At 39.0% G+C, this 20,968-nt stretch overlaps 1 protein-coding gene across 6 annotated transcripts in view; it reads right to left on the bottom strand.

Annotated features, from left to right (window-relative positions):
- PAPOLG (poly(A) polymerase gamma) overlaps positions 1 to 20,222 on the bottom strand; it is a 33,574-nt gene extending 13,352 nt beyond the window's left edge. For 4 of the 6 annotated variants that reach the window (XM_062571504.1, XM_062571503.1, XM_062571501.1 and 1 more), the window contains exons 1-20: positions 20,151 to 20,222; positions 16,327 to 16,485; positions 16,185 to 16,251; positions 15,309 to 15,390; positions 15,114 to 15,223; positions 12,607 to 12,660; positions 10,983 to 11,094; positions 10,368 to 10,457; positions 9,609 to 9,747; positions 9,372 to 9,444; positions 9,169 to 9,289; positions 8,907 to 8,991; positions 8,452 to 8,505; positions 5,866 to 5,985; positions 5,405 to 5,514; positions 2,748 to 2,869; positions 2,492 to 2,661; positions 1,463 to 1,569; positions 1,144 to 1,370; positions 227 to 298 (exon numbers count right to left, since the gene is read on the bottom strand). In XM_062571504.1, the coding sequence (XP_062427488.1) occupies positions 227 to 298; positions 1,144 to 1,370; positions 1,463 to 1,569; positions 2,492 to 2,661; positions 2,748 to 2,869; positions 5,405 to 5,514; positions 5,866 to 5,985; positions 8,452 to 8,505; positions 8,907 to 8,991; positions 9,169 to 9,289; positions 9,372 to 9,444; positions 9,609 to 9,747; positions 10,368 to 10,457; positions 10,983 to 11,094; positions 12,607 to 12,660; positions 15,114 to 15,223; positions 15,309 to 15,390; positions 16,185 to 16,251; positions 16,327 to 16,485; positions 20,151 to 20,167 (2,091 nt within the window). In that variant the 5' untranslated portion in view covers positions 20,168 to 20,222. Of the gene's footprint in view, positions 1 to 226; positions 299 to 1,143; positions 1,371 to 1,462; positions 1,570 to 2,491; positions 2,662 to 2,747; positions 2,870 to 5,404; positions 5,515 to 5,865; positions 5,986 to 8,451; positions 8,506 to 8,906; positions 8,992 to 9,168; positions 9,290 to 9,371; positions 9,445 to 9,608; positions 9,748 to 10,367; positions 10,458 to 10,982; positions 11,095 to 12,606; positions 12,661 to 15,113; positions 15,224 to 15,308; positions 15,391 to 16,184; positions 16,252 to 16,326; positions 16,486 to 20,150 lie in introns of those variants that run through there. The other 2 variants (XM_062571507.1, XM_062571506.1) reach the window with 2 other exon arrangements.
- Positions 20,223 to 20,968: the final 746 nt, after the last annotated feature.

Genomic DNA, 20,968 nt, shown 5'->3' with positions numbered 1-20,968 from the left:
GTCCTTCCCTTTGAGAGGTCAAATGCTTAAGTTACACTACCACCTTATTTAATGGTAACACTTGACAGGTAAGTCAAGTGTGTAATATTTGACAGGAAGATGGATAAGCTACATTAAAAAGCATTTCTGTTTACATCAGTAAATGCAGTATTTATGTGAGATACTCTAGGCACTAGAATGTTCAGGCTTTCAGTCACTCCACTGAGTAAAACCACCTCAAAATTACATTTTCTGTAGATCTTCTCTTTACATCTTCTGGATTGCCACCATCTTTGAATGCTGAATCCTGGCCAATTAACTAGAAGGACAGAATACACAAACTCAAAATAATTGCTACATTAAAGTTACATTCATATTTGGGTACAGCTTCCAACACATTGGAAGTACTAACAGACATTTCTAAAATGACATTTAAGCAAAAATACTACCACCACACAGGAATCTCATGTTTGTCTCAAAGTCTTGGTATTGATCCTTGAAACCTGTACTTGAAATATCTAATATTAAATTTGTAATTCCAAAGGCTTAGATTCTTTACAAGCGCCAAATGGGAACTTTTTTCTCATTCTTTGCCTCTGCCTCAAAAAGGAAGTGAAATTATATACAGAAAATTGTTCTTGTCAATGTTAAATCTCCTCAAGCATTAATCTAAGGCTTCCATGAAAACAAGATTTAATTAGCAACTCCATGTTTTGTCTTTTCAGTAATGGATAGCCTGTTAAACAGATTTATTTCTAAACAAAGAACTATGAGTAAGTTTTCAAATTACCTGCCAGCACCAGATTAGCTCATACCTTTAGATTTGTAATATTCTCATCCTTTTTAGTTAAATAATTAAAGGTGTTTTCTGGATTAAGAGTTGCTTCCAGATGGGCCAGTTCATTTAGCAACTAACAGTGCAGTGGAAGTGGGGTGGGGGAAGTACAACATTATTTTAGAAACTATCACCAGAATAGAGACTACTGTCAGATCTCAAAAAATTAGTAGTAATATACATGAGATTCAAGATAATTTCCCCTTTCTACAACCTAGTAAAACTACCATTATGCTTCAATTCTGACTTCTCAGTTACTCCCCCCATTCTGTAACAGTACCTAGCACTATTTCAAACCATCCCCTGCCTAGCTACCCACAAGCTTTTACCTTTTCTCTGTCTTTTGGTCGTTTAGGGCATTCTTCTGAGGTAGGTGAATAAGGTCGTTTAGGTGCAGCATTCTTAGAATTTGAAGCCGGAGTCCCATTTAGTTCATGCTGTCCTTGGACAAGATGTGTTCTAAGCCGAGAAATTGTGTTATGTCCTACTACAGTAGGAATGGTGCAACCAATGCAAGGAGGTCCTGATGTTCTTACTGTAACTGTAGTCTCCACTTCTGTGGGAGACACTCAGCTTTTAGAATCTAACCATGACATTAAAGACTGCATCTCTCCCCCCCCTCCCCCCAAGACGCTACTTTATACATACTTGAACCAATAACTGGAATGGACAGCCCCTTAGACACTGATGGAACAGCTACATTAGGTATCTTCTCTCTACTGCTAGCACCATTAGCTAGCTGAATTCCAGCATTTCTGTAAAAATCAAAGTTTTGAATGCTTGACTTGCAAAATGTTAGTTAAAAAGTACTATACATAGTTTCAAAAGTTCAAACAAGACAGAACTACTTTCTTAGCTCATTGTCACACTTCTGCTCAGCAAAGGCAAACTAGTAAGTAATCTAGCATGAGATCTTCGTTTTGCTGAACTTTACACTTCAAATTTAAACTTAAGTGTCTTCTTCATGCAGTAGAGCTGAGTCCCCATGTTCTAACTTTGTTTTCCAGCCTAGAATATCCAGCACTGTGCTCCTATTAACAAGTTTATCTGCTCCACATATATGTACCCCCAAGTTTTTTTTTTATTATTATTTTTGCATAGTACTTCTCCATTACTGAACTGGGCCACAATACACCAAGCACTACATATTTGATATTATTGGGCTATTGCTCTCAAAATTCCTTATTCCTCTGTGCTCAAGTACTTTATGGACAAATAGACTTCCCAGAAGTATCACCGCCAGGGCGTTCTCATGCTGCCCCACTGTAAGTTAGCAGTAGTGGGTTGGTGGTTTTGTTGTGGCTAAGGTCAGTACTTCATTACAACTTAACCCCAGCAGGTACTAATCATACCTTTTGTTAGAAAGGACAGTGTTATCTACAGGTAAAGTGCTCCAGGTCCAAATTACACACTGGCCTAAGTGGATTTATATTCAGGACCAAATAACTTCACCAGCACCAAGATCTTTAATGTACACAGATGTGTGAAAATAAGTTTTTCACAAACTTCTTAACCCTTCCTCATCCTCCCCACTCCCAAGATGTCAGCTGCATTTAAGCCATTGGAGTACTCCACATGCTCGTGATCTACAGATTCGAACAAGAAATCCTAGAACTCGTTTGCATTGCCAGTCAGTTAACAGCAGCTTCTTCCCCATTCTAAGGTTATAGTGCTAACCTTTCTATTTCTGCTGCAGAGATGTCCAATTTAGATGTCCTATTTAACAAAGGGGAATTATATGGTTTTCTGGAGTCCATGTCTCTGGAACTGTCCAAACAGCTTCCATCTGAAGAGGCCCTTTTGGACTGAAGTCCACTAGCATTGTGACTAATATCTGGCATGCTTTGCTGAAACAACAGTTTAGAAAGTGAGATCTTAAAAGAATAAGCAAGCAAAAAGAAAAGTTTCCTGAAGAGCCAAAATTTTATTATACCTTCTTTCTCTTCTGTAAGGTTTCTGCAGGCAAAAAATAGTGGAGCTGCTTTCTCTTCATGTGAGCTGCCTCAATCTTCATACCTTCTTTCAGCATGTTGAGGTTGTTAGCCTGCCTGTAAACTAACATTAAATTTTGTGTTATGCCTCTTATCGGAGATGTTTTTGTTACAGACATGTTGAAGCTACATATAGGTTCTTTAGAAACAGCAGCTTTTAAGTTTGTCCCACCCAAAGCAAGAAGTTTTCAGCATAGCAGAACATAAAACGCTACCCAAGCACTCTACATACAGTCTCAAGATGAATGTGAGCTGAGATACCCATTGCACATCTAGTTCAGGCTGGCTATATCATAGCTATTTCAGTTCAAATATGAGTTTAAGGTCATTTATAGCCAGTTTGCTAATTGTACAGACCATATCCAAGTTGTCCTAAGCTAATGGAAGAAAGACTCCATAACCATTAGTTTTCTGATTAAGAATTAAGAACAGATGCAAATTACTTCCTGAAATACCTGCTGTGAACACTGAGACACCAGACATTTTTCTCAAGATTTGAGCTAGTTTTTATTTGGTATTTATGGTGGTGATTACATTTTCACAAGTCCTGCAACATCATCCAATTTCCTAGTAATTCAGACATTAAAATCTGTCAGAGAAAGCAAGACCAGATTTAAAGGAGGTCTGACTTATAAACACTACAATTTAAGCAAGCTTTTCCTAACTTGATTACAAAAAACCTTTTATGCAACTTAAATTCTACTCTAGCACAACAGTCGTTATAGAATTGAGTTACATTCGGACAAGCTTGTCTAGTAGGTCAATCCTGAGAAGAACTAGAAAGAAGTCAGCTTACTAACATACATAGGGGATCAAATTAAGGACAGGGCTACACAAAAGCTTACCGAGTCTTTCTATAGAAGGCCTATATGTGGAAAAAAAAAAAAGCAGAAATACCTCACACTGATACAAACTGCTGCTTCACAGCAAATTCAATTACAGTTTTATTTAAAAATGAAGTAAAATTCTTTTAAAAGCCTTCCAAACAGATAGCTATGTTCCTGAGCCTGACGGCTTAGTTACCTTTTCCCTCTATAAATATTCTTTAAGTGAAGGAGAAAGCTTTCCTACTCAGTCAAATAACTGTGTCAAATAGGTCACTACCATATCTGCCAAAGGACTTCACAACTTTAATACCCTTTCTGTTCGAACTCTTGTGCTTCAAGCCCTAGCCTGGAACGTATTATAGGCTGTGCTTACTAGACCAAGAACACAGTTATACTGGTAACATTCTTACACAGAAATAAAGCAGTAAGCCTTACTTCTAGTCTGACTCTTCGCAGCATAGAAGACATATGCTGTATCAAGATCTAGCACATTTGCCATAACACTGAAACACACTGCAAAAAGCCTGAAGCCAAAAAGGTATAACCCACTGGATGCAACATACAAGATAAGCATCTGTACAGACTTCCTAGACTTGCACTCCTGTCTCCCTCAGCTTGAAATTCAGACAAGAACTTTGATGCAAACATTCTTCTGCATTTCCTCAGTTCCCAAAGTATAAGCTAAAAAGTAGTCAAGTTTCACTGCATATTTAAGTGGAAGCTAGACCAAGACAAACAGCTCAGATTGTACTGATGGAGAGGTTATCCATAGTATGAAGCAAACATTCCAAGTTTTGCCCAAACACACTTGCTACTTCAGACACAAGTGATCCAATTTCCTTAATTCTTCTTCAAGATGGCTATTCACAAGCCTAACAGCGCACAGGCATTTCCAAAAGATAAAAATTTATTCAGGCTGGGAGAAAACAAATGGACTATGGAATAGCAAAACTTATGTTTTCAAACCACCCCTGTCCCCACCACTCCAAGCCCATTGATTCTGCAGTATCTAGCACTTTGGTAGGTTTAGAAATAAAAATATTCATACTGTAAAGGTAACAGTAGGAAGATTAACATGAATGTTTACATGCTAGACCACATGTAATTGCATTGTGACAACTCACTGGCTTTCCAAGTAGGAAGGAGCAATTCTGAGACTATCATATTCAAACTGTATTTCAGGAAAACACTGTAAACAGGCAGTAACAATTTATTTTAGAATCTGAGAGAGTTTAATTCCCACTTTCGGAAGTTTAACTACTGACAGCCATTTTGACAGCTGCATGACAACGGATATCTCCAGGCTTCAGGTCTGACTACCACTTCATGGATGCATTTACTGTGATGTGCAAAACTGCTATTTCACTTGGTTATTTTTTTATAGATTTACTATGTGCCCATGTACAAAGAAGTATCTTTACACATCTACTAGAACAACTTAAGTCTTAGGTTTACCAAGACATTGCCTTTTCTATGTTGTAGAATTCTATGAATTCTACAATTCAGTCCTGGTATCAGCTGAATTTACTGTTCCATAAATCCAGTGTATTTGGCTTACTTGGAAGTGTCTCTTCTCCTGGTGCATGACTGTGATGCACATTCTAAGATGATCTTACTTTGCCAAAGTGTCAAAATAAGAAACTTAAGTGCTCTATACATTCAGCTCTCTATAGAGAGCTAACACTGGAGGAAGTACAGTTTATTTCATTAAATAATTCCCACTAGAATAAAAAAAGTAAACCCTACAAGTCTAGAACAAAATATAGGCTTACCTGTATCTGTGAACGACTGTATATCATATGTTAAATCAATGTTAACACTTTCTGCATTTTCCACTTTCCTAAATATGATTCCAAGAAACCACATTGACACATAGCCACTCCTAAAAAGACAGATTCACAAGTCTATCATTTACACACGGATGCCAGGTTGATTTAGATGCTAGCCTCTAGTCTCAGGAGGGGATTAAGCAAAACATCCTACACAATTTAGTGATATATAGCAGTTAAAGCTTAGCATAAGCCTGTACCTAAGGCACTGAGGTACTCTGAAATCCTTATTTTTAAATAAGTAGAGTATATAGTCTTACATGTTCAGAAGCTTGCCAGTGAGAATCTGTACTGACAAAACAGTATGTCCTTAACTGAACATCTCACAGATGAGTAAAGATGACTGAATATTAACAAGTTAATATACTGGCCAAAATACATTTAAGAAAATTAATGAAACTCACTGTTTACAGTGTTCTTTGTTGCCAGGGAAAGACTGTGGATTTACATGTGCAATATTTATAAATTCATTCCTCTCCAAATTTCCAACCAGCACACGGATTTTAGATTCAACAAGTCCAACCCTAGTAAAAAAAGAATAATTTGCTTTTTTTAAACTGTATCCAGTACAATATTATACACCTGTTTAAAATAGTGTTACTCATAAATGCTAACTGAACAGTAAGTAGTAAGTTTCATTCAGCTCAGTAGATGAGATTTTATATTATACACTCTGCAGTTTAAGGAAGTTCCAAGTGACGTTTGAGCTTCAGAGGTTCAAAAGACTGAGTTGTGTAAGTTCTCTAACAATTTAGATACAGCCCTTCAACACTGAACCTACGATGAAGACAGTAATCAGCAGGCCCCAGCATCTTCAGCTGTATTTGCAAGGGAACAAAATTCCTCTTTCTACTCCAAAGATCAAGGAGAAAAGTAGTTCAGAAAAAAACCTTGAACATAGCTATTGAGTTACACCTGAGTAGAGATGGAATTCTTCCTGCAGACTGATCAGTGAAGTTTCCCTTCCTTCAACCTAAACTGAGAACATAGTTCCTTTATTAAAAAGAATAATCTAGGCATCTTAATTTCATCAGAAACTTATTCAAGATCAGAATCATGACCTCAAAGGTTTTCATTTAAAATAAGTACTGCCATTTGCTGCAGTTACATAAAACACTTAACTTGGAAGCCAGTTAAAAATCTGTATGTTATTCAGAAGTGCTTAAATTGGGGGAAAAACAGGTATACTGTCTACTTCCAAATCTACCTAAAAGCTGTTTAACTAAACTTGTCCTTATAGCAGAAAAACTGAAGCAAGTCTATTTTCTGCTTTTTAGTTTTTCCAGATACATAACTAGAGCTTCATTGTCCTCATTTCTTCCATTACAGAGAACTGCAGCTTTTCATGGAGCTTCTGTCTTTCTTGTAAAATACTGGGATATACTACTTTGTTCTGTTAGAACTATTTTATGTTAAAAATAAATCTATAGCTTTAAAAACCCTATGCCTGTAACTTTGTTGCACATCTACTTGTGACTGACATCAAGTTGTAGCTGATACAATTTAACTAAACAGGCTAAAAGATCAGAGAAGTAGTACTCATTAAAGTTAAAGTTATTTTTAAACATTGTCATTTAGAGGCAGTGCAAAAATTAATGAATCATCTTATAGAACACAAGCCAAACTTTGAACTGTAATCAAGGTGCCTTCAGAACAGGGGATAGTTATATGTAGAGCTCCTTTGCTTGCTCGCTTGAAGCAAGCAAAGTATTCATTTCTTTACACAGAAACTTCGCAAAGTTAAGACCAAAATTCATATTACAGTACTGATTCTCTAGTTCCTCATAGAACAGCTGAGGTTAGAAGGAACATCTGGAGATCATGTAGTCCAAACCTGCTGCTCAGGCAGGGTCAGCTAGAGCACAATGCATAGGACTGCATCAAGATAACTTCTGCATGTCTCCGAGGATGGAGACTCCCACAGCCTCTCTGGGCAACCTGTTCCAGTGCTTAGTCACCCTCACAGTAAGTCTCTTCCTTGTTTTTAGTTTGCGCCCACTGCCTCGTCTTATTGTTGGGTGTCACTGAAGAGAGCCTGGTCTCATCATCTTTACATCCTCCTTTCACATGCTTATACACATTGATAAGATCTCCTCCAAGTCTTCTCCTATTTTACAATTCACACAATTACTTGGTACTGTTATTCGCACAGGTCAAGCAAGTAAATATTGACATACCTCCTTTAAGAGAGTAACAAACAATGCACTAAATAGTGACTTCCTCTAGTTACAGTTGAGGTGGTTCTCACATTAAGTTTTACAAAGTAGACCAGCACTTCTGCAGTTTACCCATCTGCTATTGACTATACCAAAATGCTGACATTTTCTGCACTGAACCCAAGAGGTCGAGTCCACTACTATGTTAAAATTTAGTAAGTGTGATTTATCAGCACTCAGTTGCTCTTCCTTGAGTGTCAGCAGGTCACTCCCAGATTAAATAGGCTTGTTTCACTTCACTGGGAAAGAGCAGGGCTTGGTACAGGCTGACCACGTAACCACAGCAACTTAGTTAATTGAACTGTAAATCAAGTATTACATTCAGCAATAACGTTATGAAGTCTAGCATTTTAAGGAGGTCTAGAAATCACTGAAAGATCCAGCTCTTGAGTGGTCATTACATATCTGATCACATCAAGTGTTCCATGATTACTTCAGTCTCTGTAACAAAGACCTTCTAACTTGCAATGTGCTGGGGTGAACAGTTGCCCACTCACTGCATCTTCTCCAGATGATTAAGACCACCTGACTTTGAGGTATATACACACACTAGCTTTTTATCCCTTCTCAACCTGACTCACTCTTTAGGTCAATCTTGCAAACAACAAGTTTAATGCTGTCTGCCTTTTACAAGATTTAGCAGGTGAACCCCCCAGTTCAACTGATACTGTATTCGATACCAAATTGTACACTTCAATACTTTGTTGGCAGAATGTAGTGCAACACTGAATTGGGTTTCAATTACCTATTGAATACACATTCAAATAGTCTTACCACTCTAAGTGATGCTCTTCAGTAGATGCACTAGCAGTCAGTACAATATAATGTCTAAAAGAGAAGGAAAATTAATAATATACTGCTTTAGGACTTCATTTAAGTGAAACCAAAAAGCAATTGCCATAAATATGTAGATTTGGACTTCCAAACAAGAAAAGATTATATCTTGTATTCTATGCAGTATTAACCAAAGAAAAATTGATTACATCCTTTAGGATCTCTTTCTGCTACAGTCAAAATACTATAGTTTTGTTAATAAAAATGGCATCATCACAATGATATGCAGTTTCTGCATGCCCAATATCCCTGCACTCATGCTTGCCAAAAGTCAATCACCTCCGTTTTCTGAAAAAACAAGCATTAATGCCATCTTCTGTTTAGGCTGAAAGCTAAAATCCCCTGTGCTAACCAGTACACAAACCATTTCAAGTTCAGACAGACTTCACGCATACTTGTACTTCTGGAAGAAGTTTGATGGTTCTAGGAGCTTTGGCCAGTCTGCTTTTCCTTGAAGAATCTCATTTGTAACGGCAAGACCTGCAATTAAAACCCAGTGAATCAGCCAGAGTTATGAACTTCATAAGATAATTCTGAACACTAATGCACAGGTCAGAATTCCCTTGACACAATGCAGTTCTACATTACAAAGCATTATACTTTTTCCAATCAATTATTAATTGATTGGTAAGTGGGGTAAGAAATTAATATCTTTACCATGTTTGAACTCCTCCACCATTACAGCTCGTGTTGATGTAGATACATTGTATGTAGAGTTCTGCTGCGGATAGGCTGGCGTGATTATAGGCATTACATGATATCGGTCAGATGGGTTCACCTATGGCAACAGAATAGTTCTGCTTAGCTTAAACATAGAATAGAAGAAAAAATAAAGGCTTTTGAATTAAGTGTCTACATACCCTAGGGTCCCATACAGGTAAGTTAAGATTACTCTCTTCAGGTTGTTTCAGCAGCACAGGATTTGGCCACTCCCTATACAAGAAGGGTCAATAACTAATAATTAACCATCAATTTAAAGCTCAAGCATGTAATTAAGTTAAAACTGAATGTTTTTGACATAATTCTTAAATTAGTAACTAGCTTTACAAGACTTGCTTCTTGGTACAGTTTAAAGTATCATAAACAATATCTCTTACCATTTTGAAAAAACCAAGAAGAACTTGTTAACAAGAGTAGAAGCCAACGCGTTTGGATAGAGCTGACACGTTCTTGCTACTAGCATCGCCCAGGAAACCCCACCAAGAAATCCCAGCATGTTGGAGTATATACCACGTCCTGGAATGAATACATTTTAGTTAGCCTTTATTCTTTCAATACATAAGTATATCCCTTCAGATTTACAGCAGGAACTTTACAATCTGAAGAATACTTAGTATACTTCAGCCTCAGTAAAGACAAGTATTTTTGTAGTGGGATAAGGACAAAAACGTTGTCATTTGAGTGTTGAAAGGGGAAAAAAAAAATAAAAAAATAAAAAACAGACTACCACTTCCCAAAGTATTGCCACTGAAATTTACTTATATTGTTACAGCTATATACTTAACAACAACTTCCTTTAGGGAAAAAAGTTCTATTATTCTTTAGTGCTTGCTCTAGCCACGTGCCCAAGCTTTTATGTCTTAATCTTTTTCACCATTTGTAGTTACAATCCTGAAAAGTAAGTGTACCCCCCCCAACCCCTCATAAAAAGAAAAACAAAAGACAATCTAGCACATGGGTAGATCTTTACTGGTTTTAGTTTAAATTTGAAATAAACTAAGAGTTAGTCTGTGCCCAAGATAAAACTGACATTTAAACAACTATCCAAAGCTGATTTATTCCTTAACAGGCTTAGAAACTTTTTCAACATGAGATACTTCAGAAACTTTAAAGATCATAACAAACACGTTTCTTACGCTTTGCCCACAGTTTAATTGCACGGAGTGTGAGTCGAAAATTCTCTTTATTTGGCACTAGATGTAGTATTTCATCAGTAACTCTGCAGCCTGTAAGAGAAAAGTTGAGGTACAGAAGTTCACAGTAACAAGTACAAATCTAGTTCCCTACTCTGCTGGTTAAATATCTTAATTTTTATCATCAAAAGACTATGAAAACAAGTTTGGATGACCAATACTTCATGTCTTGAACCTGTGCATGGAACATCTTTTTCATAGTTCAGACTTCAGCAAACAATTTTTAGTAGGCTCTTTCTACATGGATTTTGAAAGCTAGGTTTCTCAATAGCCAGGGACCATTGAGCTAGTGTTAAATGGCAAACAATTTGGGCTTCAGGTGTTCTAAATACCCTTTTTTTAAAAAAAAAAAATGAATTGCTACACATCTACCTGATTGCTTTCCTTAAAACTTTTAAATTTAGAAGTTCATTCACCACCTCCTCAGATCTTAAGCATGCAGAAACAGATCTCCTGTATCTTCCACAGAAACTTTGATTGTAGAATGTGTGTTTCTTTACAGATTTCTATATCAGCTTCAGTAACATTTTATTTTTAAATAAGCATGAACATGCTTACCGTTTAAGCTCCGTATACATCTTATATCCAGACTTCTCAGACGTGCGTCATCTCTGAGATCAAGATTATCAGAAATAGTTTGTACAGACAGTCTTGCAAACACGAGATCAATCTTGGAGAAAGAAGAGCCAACTATGAGTTAGAATGCTGCACTGCTTGCAAACAGCACACTAATGGGGGACAACTGGTAAACCCTAGAGAACAGTAAGGGTTATTCATATTTAGAATTACATGACTGCAAAGCTCAAGAGATGCATTTGTCAGAAATTGAGAAAATTATTAGAAGTTCCAGCTTTTACTTACATAAACTATACTGCATTACATCTTTTTTAAACTGAAGGAAGCTTTTTTTTAAAAAAAAAAGTTGAATAATCATGCTAAACTTAAATTTCTACTTAAAAGGGAAGTTGCATCACAATTCTTTGGCTAAGTTAAGATTCAACCACCTCAACTTCAATGAGGATGACAGCATTTTCCTTATGCAGTAAGTTATTCTGATCCTAAAGCATGTTTTTTAGTACAGTGAGGTTACTAGAAGATTATTCTGTTATGTCTTTACAAATAAAGACCATCAAAAGGCCATTGAAAAAGTGTCCTCATGGCAGTGATACCAGTGCAGTAACTTGCTTAAGTATTATAACATTCAGATGTTTATTTACTGTCTAAGATTTATTCAAGATGTGAGGATGCCTGCAGCTGAAAAATCTAGGCAGATGAGGCTGCCATTTGGGTCTCTTCACTCTCTAGATCCTGTTCACCTCACAACTGCTTCCTTTGTTTTGCATGGAAGTGTTTAGTCTGCCCATGTGATTTATATAGTGACCTACATAAATAGTTGTATACGTACACATACTATGAATAAAAACAGCACTTTGTAGAAATCTAGCTTGTCAGAGCAAAGAGAATTACCAAGAAACACTGCTTCTATTCCCCATCAACACATACTTGTGAAACACATACTAGTTGATTAGGCCACCATGGTCTACAGAACAGGTTTAGAAAAAGATGTACCTGCTGTTCCCAAGCCTGCCATGCTTCCTAGGGGCAATTAGTTTGTAATAATATCTCCCTTCCCTGCTCATTGTCATTTTAGATTCTGCTTCCTGGTGGACTAGAGCAAACTAGGAATTCAGCAGTCCTGCATAGAAGGTTCAACACCTGTAGCAAGGAAAGATGAGCAGCAACTCACATTCTTGATACACAGCTGCTCTTTTCTATCCATTCTGAGTTGATTTAAGCATTGCATTCCTTGATCTGCTACCATCTAAGGCATTTTCCATTAACAAAATGAGTATTTCAAACCTCATTGTCAAAAGTTTGAGATTTAAGATACTCTTTATCAGTGCCACTATATTCATTTATTTTATTTTCAGTTTTACCAGGACAGTTGTTTCAGAATAGCTTTCAGATTTCTCCTCTGTATTATTCTCCTGTAGCTGCCAGTTCTAGTGCAGTGTCTTCTCTGGTGACAAGTTGTAGGAAAACTATACAATTATAGTTTCCTATATCCAATTTAACCTACCAATAACCTTTTAAATAGCACTGACCCCTGGAAGAACTACCCTATTTCAAAGCTAAAACAAACAAAACAACCCTTCATTAAAAAAAACAATGAAATTCTTACCTCAATGCCATCAAATTCAAACTTGACAACTGGTACATACGCATCTTCAACTGCCTGTGAAGAGGAAAAGCGTAAGAAAGCATCTTTTTGCTACTTTTCACATTCTTCCTAGACTAGGATAAAGTAGAGTTCATGTAGTTAAACTACTCAGGATACAACCTTAGTTATGATTGTCAGTTACGATTTGAGTGGAAATTGTTTATATGCAGCAAGTAGCATCATACTAATAGTAGCTTAAGCTATTTAAGAAACAGGCTTGGAGGCTGATCATGTATTTTGATTAACAGTCATTGCAAAATAAGCCATCAATGTCAGTACTCACGGTACTTAGCGAGGCAGTGAGGAAAACAAGTGAAGATATCTGCAGCTATCTTACTATTGGCTAATATCCAGAGAAGTGAAAAGAGTCCACATTTGACAGTGTGCTCTGGTCTCCTACATTTGTTTCCTACCACGCCTGAAATAGCTAGCAGCTATCTTATTGGACAGTTTTCAGTTTTGTCATGCTCAGAGTAGACCACTTGTTAGATTTGTCCCACAGCCCACTGAAATTCTGTTTTCAGGAAAGTCATCTGAACAAAGGCTCATTAGCTTTACATATGAAATCTTTCAAAAACTGCAAAAGGAAGACTACGACAAGGGGACCTCTTTTTCTTTGTCAGAGTTTGGACAAAAGAAAGTTTTTTATTGTGAACCTTGTCCCTAAACACACAGCAGGAAGCTACAAACGCTTCAACATTTTCACTGACTATGAAGATTAGCCTGAACTGAGCCAAGTAGTTATCATTATCACTTAAACCAAAGGATTAATACTACAGGTTAGGGATTTTAGCAGCTAGAGTTTAGTGTTGCCAAAAAAAAAACACTCCTCCAACACACACTAGACTAGACAGAAATGAGCAAGTACACCCCTCAACTGCAGCTGGAACACATACAAATATAATACTTTCCAACTCAAGTTTCTAGGGGAAGCAGAGTGGTTAGCCATTCACAGGTAGTTACTATCTGGCTAGTCCAGAGGGACACAGCCTTTCTCCCCTATACTCAGTTAGGCTCTGTCTCCCACAAACAGCATTAGAAAAAACAGTCCTATCTGAACATGTAGGGAATAAGCTGGGCAAGAATCTAGAAACAGAGCCATTTAACAGGAACAGAACAAGACAAGAACATAAAAAGCTGTGGGATACTCTATTGAATTCTAGTGGAAAAAGGAAAGCAGCCCTGGCATCCTGAGAGGAAAAGTGACTAGAGTAAAACAAACCAGCCTTGTTCAGTCAGAGGCTGTGACTACAGGCCCACAGTGGGAGGCAAAGACCAACAGCAGAGCAGAACTTGAGAAGCTAAGGAAACACCTAGCTGCTGATGTTCACTGAAGGATTCGTGTACTCCTTGCACTTTTCAGACTTCTAATTATCTCAAGATGCCTCAAGTCTCATTGCTGTTCTACTCAGAGACATGTACTCCTTGGAGAATAACTGACAGGAATCAACTACACAAGTGACTGAAGCAACAGCAGGAGAGATGTCAAAGGCAGCTGGTTTAACTATCGTGACAACTGATGCTAGAAATGCAGTTCTAATAGCACCCGTAGTATTAGTTGTTACATCTTTCAAAATAGCCAGCAGTTACAAAAAAAGTTTTTGCAGCTTAGCTATGAAAGCACGTCACCATATTGCACTTAAGATCATATTTAAACTTCTATCTGTAGGACTAAATAAGCTGAAACTTCTTTTACCTCCTGTGTAAGATACACAGTCTAGCAGTTTCCTCTAGCTTTCCCTAGACACCTGAGTAATGTGCACCTTAAGGACTTTACTATAAAAATGTCTTCACTTCCCTTTTCCTTCACAAGGGAAGTGTTATTATCCCTGTTTTATGGCTCAAAAGTTGACAAGTTAGAGTTCAGTTTTGCATGCAAGATTTGCAATACCCTGAAGGTGATTTTACAAAGCAGCTAGTATTACATATTCACAGCATTGCTCCCACTGACTTCATATAAAGCTGTCAGTAGGCATCACTTAGGCAAAAAGTATCAGGCTGGAGCACCTAGAAAGGTACAACAGTGGGGAAAAAAAAAAAAAAAAAAAAACGATTTATGAGTCCTGAATAGCATGCAGAGGAACTCTATGGCAAAGGCACTGACAGAAGCCTTTCCACATCACATTCATCTGCCCAAGTACCCAGGCTGTCCTCTCCCCTCAGTGCTTGCAATTACCTTATTCCTAGGCCTCTCCATACATCTAGGAATAAAGCAGGGGTCCTAGGGACAACCTTGCTTTTTGCTAGTGATGACTCGTTCCCAAGCCTTTTTTTTTTTTTAGGAGGGGGCAGACGCAACAGGGAGGAAGGGGCAAAGAATAACTGCATCATAGAAATCATACAAAGATTTCTATGATGCAGTTATTGAGAACAGAAACTGAAAGCTTGACTTTTAACTTTGGCCTGTACCAATGTGAATATTCTTGTTATTTCCAGAAGTTGCACAGTTTATGAAGGAGAAAGCTTACTCTTAGATTTTTTATTTCCTCTTGATGCTTTAGTTTTTCAAAGAATGACTGAAAGAAATCTGATCTTTCCACATGTCTAGGAGCAACACAAAGAGCATCTATGTCAGCACCTGCAAAGAGATATTCCATTTCTTCAGTTAATGTAGCTAGCAAATTTCATACACTTGTATCATGACCAGATAACTGAAGTTCTACCTTTGGTGTGTACTCCCAGCCTGTAAGAACCAAATGTAAATATTTTGCCACCAACATTTGCTACTACTGAAGGGGGAAGTTTCTGTGGGTAAAAAAAAAGAATTCACTTTAGAATACAAGATACATATTGACTCATGTGCAAGCTTAACTGGATTGAACTTGTTTTGACACTCAGCTGAAGTCTTTAGGTTCTCTGGACTAGATCTCCAGAGGTCCCTTCCAACCTCAACTATTCTGTGATTGTGTCAACAGATCACAGCTTGTAACTCCTTAGTACTTGAGAGTAAGATCCCAGCAACATCTAAGTTTAGAAAGATTACATCAGTCTCCTTAAACAGGTCTTTATGTAGATACTGAGCTGTTAGTCCAATAGATTGTTACTCCTTTTCTAAAGCAAGTGCTTGCAACTCAAGAAATGTACAAGTACTGTACCAGTCTTTCTATTAATTTATAGAAATTAAAGACCTATCATTAGTCTCCTCTTCAGGAGATTTAAGTTAATACAGTCTCAGAGCTATACAAAAGGTAAGTCTAATGAAGTGGTTTAGGCAGACTGAGCGCTTTAAACCTTGTGACATTATTTGAAAACCAGTGCCTGTTTACCACCTCTCATCCCACTATATATTGTTTCAGTTTTGTGCATTGTTACAGTCAATTGCTACAGCCACTTTACAAATTCATTCACTGCCCTGAAGACTGCATGATCCTAATATGAAAGATCTTTCATACCTTACAGTAACCATACCTGACAGTTACTAAAGCTTTACTTGATACACAAGAGGAAAGTCAAAAGCTAAACTTCAGCATAAGCTCTAACAGTATGACACTTAAAAGAAAGGTTTCAGTTGTTTTGGTAAGAACTTATCAAATTCTTACCTTGCTCTCACCAAGTTCTGAAATCCATTCTTTGACCAAGTTGCTCAATTTACCAAGAACAACGAGTCTGTAAAGGAAAAAAAGTCATACTAAATTTGGCCCAAGAAACAAGAGACTAACAAGTTTTAGAGTCCTGTTATACCTGTGATTCAGTTGTTCTTCATCTTCAAATACCCCAAATGGTTTCATTGCCTCAACTAGCTTCTGAGTATGAATATAATCTACATCCTTAGGAGGAGCCAAGCTAATTGGAGAGGTAACTCCATAGTGCCTCTGAGGTTGGTTCTGCAGCATAGAAGTTCTGTGGGAGAAAAATAAAATGCTGAAGACTTCACAAAAGCAAGAAAAAACTTATTGGGCACTACACTTCCGTTTACAGGTTGCCAATTAAGCTTTTGCCCTTTTCTCGTTTATGTTATAAAGATGAGTAAAAGAACCCCCTGCTTATGCACAGTAAGTCACTTGTACTAAGCTGTAAGTTAGAGGTCAAGTTGCCAATACTAAGAGTTGCAAGAACTTTTGAAATTCTGGATATAAGAAAAGACCAAGTTACCGCTACTTTAAAAAAGAAATCTTTGCTTATAACTTATCATCAGAAAGTAAAAAGGTCTGCAACCCAGTGAGGGCAACACTGTGTACTTCAGAAGTTTCAGTGTATTTCAGTTTAGGTTTAAGTGTATTCCACACCCCCATCAATTTCCTGTTATTGGAAAACAAGACCATTGAACACTGGCTCCTTTCAGTTAGATGAGGCATGCCATCACAACAAGCCAGCAGAAAACTGATTTTTCATGCTTTTATTGACTCTGGAAAGGCATTATACTTGATTATACAGAGGAAAGGTATATAATTAAGTGGTACCTTAAATAGCACTGATGCAGTAAATTAGTGATGCTTAAGCATTACCTTATTTTTGCCTAAGAGCAAGCATGAATGGAAGCAGCAATCTGCAATGTTGCCAAGAGTGCCTTGTACTCGTTTAATCTCTATAGTTCAGAGGCTTAACTGTACACACAAACTATCCATCAGTTTTATCCAAACACAAGATATTTCAGTGTATAAAGTAACACAGGTTCAGCTATGCTTGTAAAGGCTGGCCAAAGGCAGCTTAGCTTTATACTGAGTTTGAGACACTGGTATAAAGCAAGGCTTTCCCATCTTCCCCCCCCACACACACACCCCGCAAGGAGATGCAACTATTTGTTATTCCTTTCCTCTTCTAGCCCTGTTGCCTTAAGAACAAGTATTTCCTAATCCTTCTACATACCCGGCATTGCATAGTGAAGACAATTGTGAGGACTAGCATTCGATGAATTGTCAGTGAACTACAGCCCTACTTGTCATATCACAGCTATTACGTGTCTCAGATTTCACAGGTTTCAAAATTTAAACTCAGTTATCTACTTGTATGGGTTATTAATGATTGCAGATTTGCATGAACTTCACCCTAGCCTCTGATGTGACTTGCACAGCAGTTTTCGCAGTGCCAATGGCTACGAAAAGGTTGTCAAATCTTTCTTGGCAAGCACTTCTGTTGAGAGTCAATCCTTGGTTTAGAATCATGTAGCAGTGGTTACTATGATGCTGATAACAAAATGTTTTTCAAACTTGCACACCCCTGAATGAAGGAATATACGCCAGTTTTGACTGGTCTTTCCATGTTACTACTCAAACCCCATCTAGCCTGGTACAGTCTGCTCCCATTGAAGTTATAGAGAATACTATGTGAGAAGGGAAAAAAAATAGAAAAAAACTTCACATACCAGCTGAACATGAGGAGAGAGAAAGGCCTGGGACAGGAGATTAGAAACTCTACTTAATGTATTAAGGGGCTCTGTAGAGGCATTAGTAGCAAGAGGAGGAGATGCATTAAAATGTCAATACATCTTAGCACATCTTAGCTTACTCTGTCAGAGAGTCCATACCCAGATTCTAAAATTAAAATGATAAATCACATTATTCAAAGTGTGATACTTTCTTTTCTACCTATGGACAACTTCAAATATTAGCTGGTTTAGTCAAGAAATACTTAACACCATTTTAGATATCTGACAAATTTTGACTGGAACAGGATTTGAAAACACTCACAGAGCACCTTCAGCAATTGAATTATAGAAACAGAACCACCTGCCTTTTTATTTCTAATTGTTGGCTTCACTCCTCCACTGAAAGAAGATAGATTTCTCTCAAAGATGCTCTGCTATGCAGTACATCTAAGTTTAAAACATCTATAGCAGAGTTGCTTCTTATGTGTTTTAAGCATTACCCCTATTATAAAACTTGTACTTCAGAAAGTTTGCTCAAAGCAGGAGTATTTTAGACCTTTTGACATTTGAGATCTTTCTACCATACAGAATTACACCATTTACCTTTCTTTGCACCTTCCTTTCTATAGAGAGTATAATTAGAGATTGACATAATAAACAGTATCATTCAGATGCATCATCACACAATAGAAACATAAATCAAAAGTTCTTAATATCAAAATCTTTTAATCATTAGAAGATTTTTTTTTCAGTCTCTTGCATGCATTAAAGAGTGTGATCTCATGATTTAAGAGCTGAGGTGAAAAGGCACTTGGAAAGTTTTACTGAAGCAGTGACTACTATCCAATGGAATTTGATCCTCCTTTTATAGCTTACATATATACATACGCATATGTATATATATAAAAAATATTTTTCTCTTTCAAGTTTACTAGGCTGCCAGGCATACACAAACAAGAAAATTTCAGAGACAGAAAGTAAAAGTATATAATGAAGTATACATAAAATACAAAAGTATGAAGTAAACAAAAAGTATAGCAACGTTATCTAGTCCTTCTTAAGTGTACTAGTTAAATGAGGAGTCTATTTAGTTTATTATTTCCTCATCTTTTCCTTCAATTTCTCCACTGCAGTAGATGCAAGATCTGTTAATTCTAACAGACCCTAGTGTCATATGACAAGCCATAATTTAAATAAGCTTGTTTCAGCTTTTGCCATTTATCTATGGTTCTACTGAGCAGCAAACTATCTTCTCCTGTCTATTCTGGGAGAAAATAGATAAGTTTACATTATTTGGGTCTGGAGAATTGTCTTCAACCATTGCTGTGTAAGTGTTCACTGAATACATTTCTCTGATTGATGAGGTCAGCCTGTCTTAAGCTGCAAGTAAGGTTAACTAACATTCAACTTTCTAACACCCTCACCACTTGAGGGCAGAAATGACTGGAAATTACCTCCTGAACCACCACAGCTGACAGCACAGGACAGAATAGAATCACCACAGTGACTTCAACAGACTTCACTGAAATAACACCAGCTACCCACCCAGACCGAACAGCTCTAGTTACAAACTGCAACTTTAATTCCTGTAAAGGCTCAAAGAAAAAACAAGTGGGGATCTGTTGGCACATTAGAGCATCTTGCTGTAGACATCAACATTCAGAGAAAGTTTTTTATTTGTATTTAAGCTTTTCTACTCCTTTTCCAGTACAAAACCATTTTAAAGCCTGACAGCCAGACAACCAGCCAAGGTGGTGTTATAACCGTATGACAAGGCAGAGATGCAAACCAACAGCATTACACGGAGCCACCCTAAAACCAGAGATGCCAGACAACTAGGGCTAACACACAGCTTCACCTCGGCACCCAGAGACCTCCACTTGTGCTACCCGCTAAGCCTTTAGCTCCTGCCCACAAGATGTGTCTTCACAGGCCTCACAGCAGCAAGATGAGTCTTTCAAAAAAATAATAGCGAAGAAACCCGTTAACCGAAGCGGCCCCCGCGGGCGGGCCGCGCCGCCGCAGCACGGGCGCAGCGCCCCGGCAAGGCGGCCGAAGAAGGCGGCCCCAGGCTGCCGCCGCCCACGGTACCTGCGGGCGGCGACGGCACCGGCCGCGGCGGAGGCGCGAGGCGGGAAGGGGGAGGGTTGGGGGGGAAGGGAGGGGCGCTCCCCCAACGGCCGCCCACGCGCCTCCTCACCCGCACGTCTCCTTCATGGCGCACGCGACACCACCCCGCGCGCGCGCGCCGCAAACCCAACGCGCGGCCGCCACCCCCCGCCCGCGCCCCTTGTACCCCGCGCGCGGCCACCGCCTCCTTCCCGACAGCCGCTGCGGCGCTCGGCCAATGGGGCGAGGGAGCGCTCCCCGGGGGGGGGGCGGTGCTCCCGGGGGGGGGCGGTGCTCCAGGGAGAGGCCCCGCCCCCCGCCGCGCCGCGCCGCGCCGCGCGCTGCCCCCTGGCGGCCGTTGGCGGGCGGCGCTCGCGCCCGGCCTCCCCTCACAGGGGCTGGCGCCGCCCCGACGGCCGTTAGCGGCGGGGGCGGCGGCCCGACGCGGGCGCTGCTGCCGCCCCTCTCGCTCCGCGGCGGCGGGATGGCGGGAAGCAGCGCTCCGGCGGCCGCCCCCCGATCTGTAGGTGGCAGGGGCGGAGCAGCGGCGGCCTGAGGAGCGGCGCTGCGGCGAGGCCGCCTGGCGGCCTAGTGTCGGTTTTGTTCGCGGCAGCCAGCACAGTTTTTTATTACGTTAACTTATTGCCAGTTAAAATTCTGGGCCAACGCTGCCTGTTGCACACAGCATTAGTGTTCAGGTGACCAAAATACCCTGAGGAGTCTTCTACTATGCTGTGATGTTTAGATGGCAATTCCCCACTCCCATATTTGAGTCTGCAGAAATTTACAGATAAAACCTCACGGTGTTTTTGAAAAGTTAACCAAATCTTTGGGGAAAATTACTTTGCAACTGCTTTGACATCTTACCATATTAGAGCCTTTCTCTGAGGCAGGCATAAGCATTATATT

The sequence above is a fragment of the Rhea pennata genome, chromosome 3 (genome assembly GCF_028389875.1).
Source record: "Rhea pennata isolate bPtePen1 chromosome 3, bPtePen1.pri, whole genome shotgun sequence".
NCBI classification, from domain to species: Eukaryota; Metazoa; Chordata; class Aves; order Rheiformes; family Rheidae; genus Rhea; species Rhea pennata.
The sequence above is the reverse complement of the archived record's forward strand: the minus strand, read 5'-3'. Positions and strand labels throughout refer to the sequence as shown.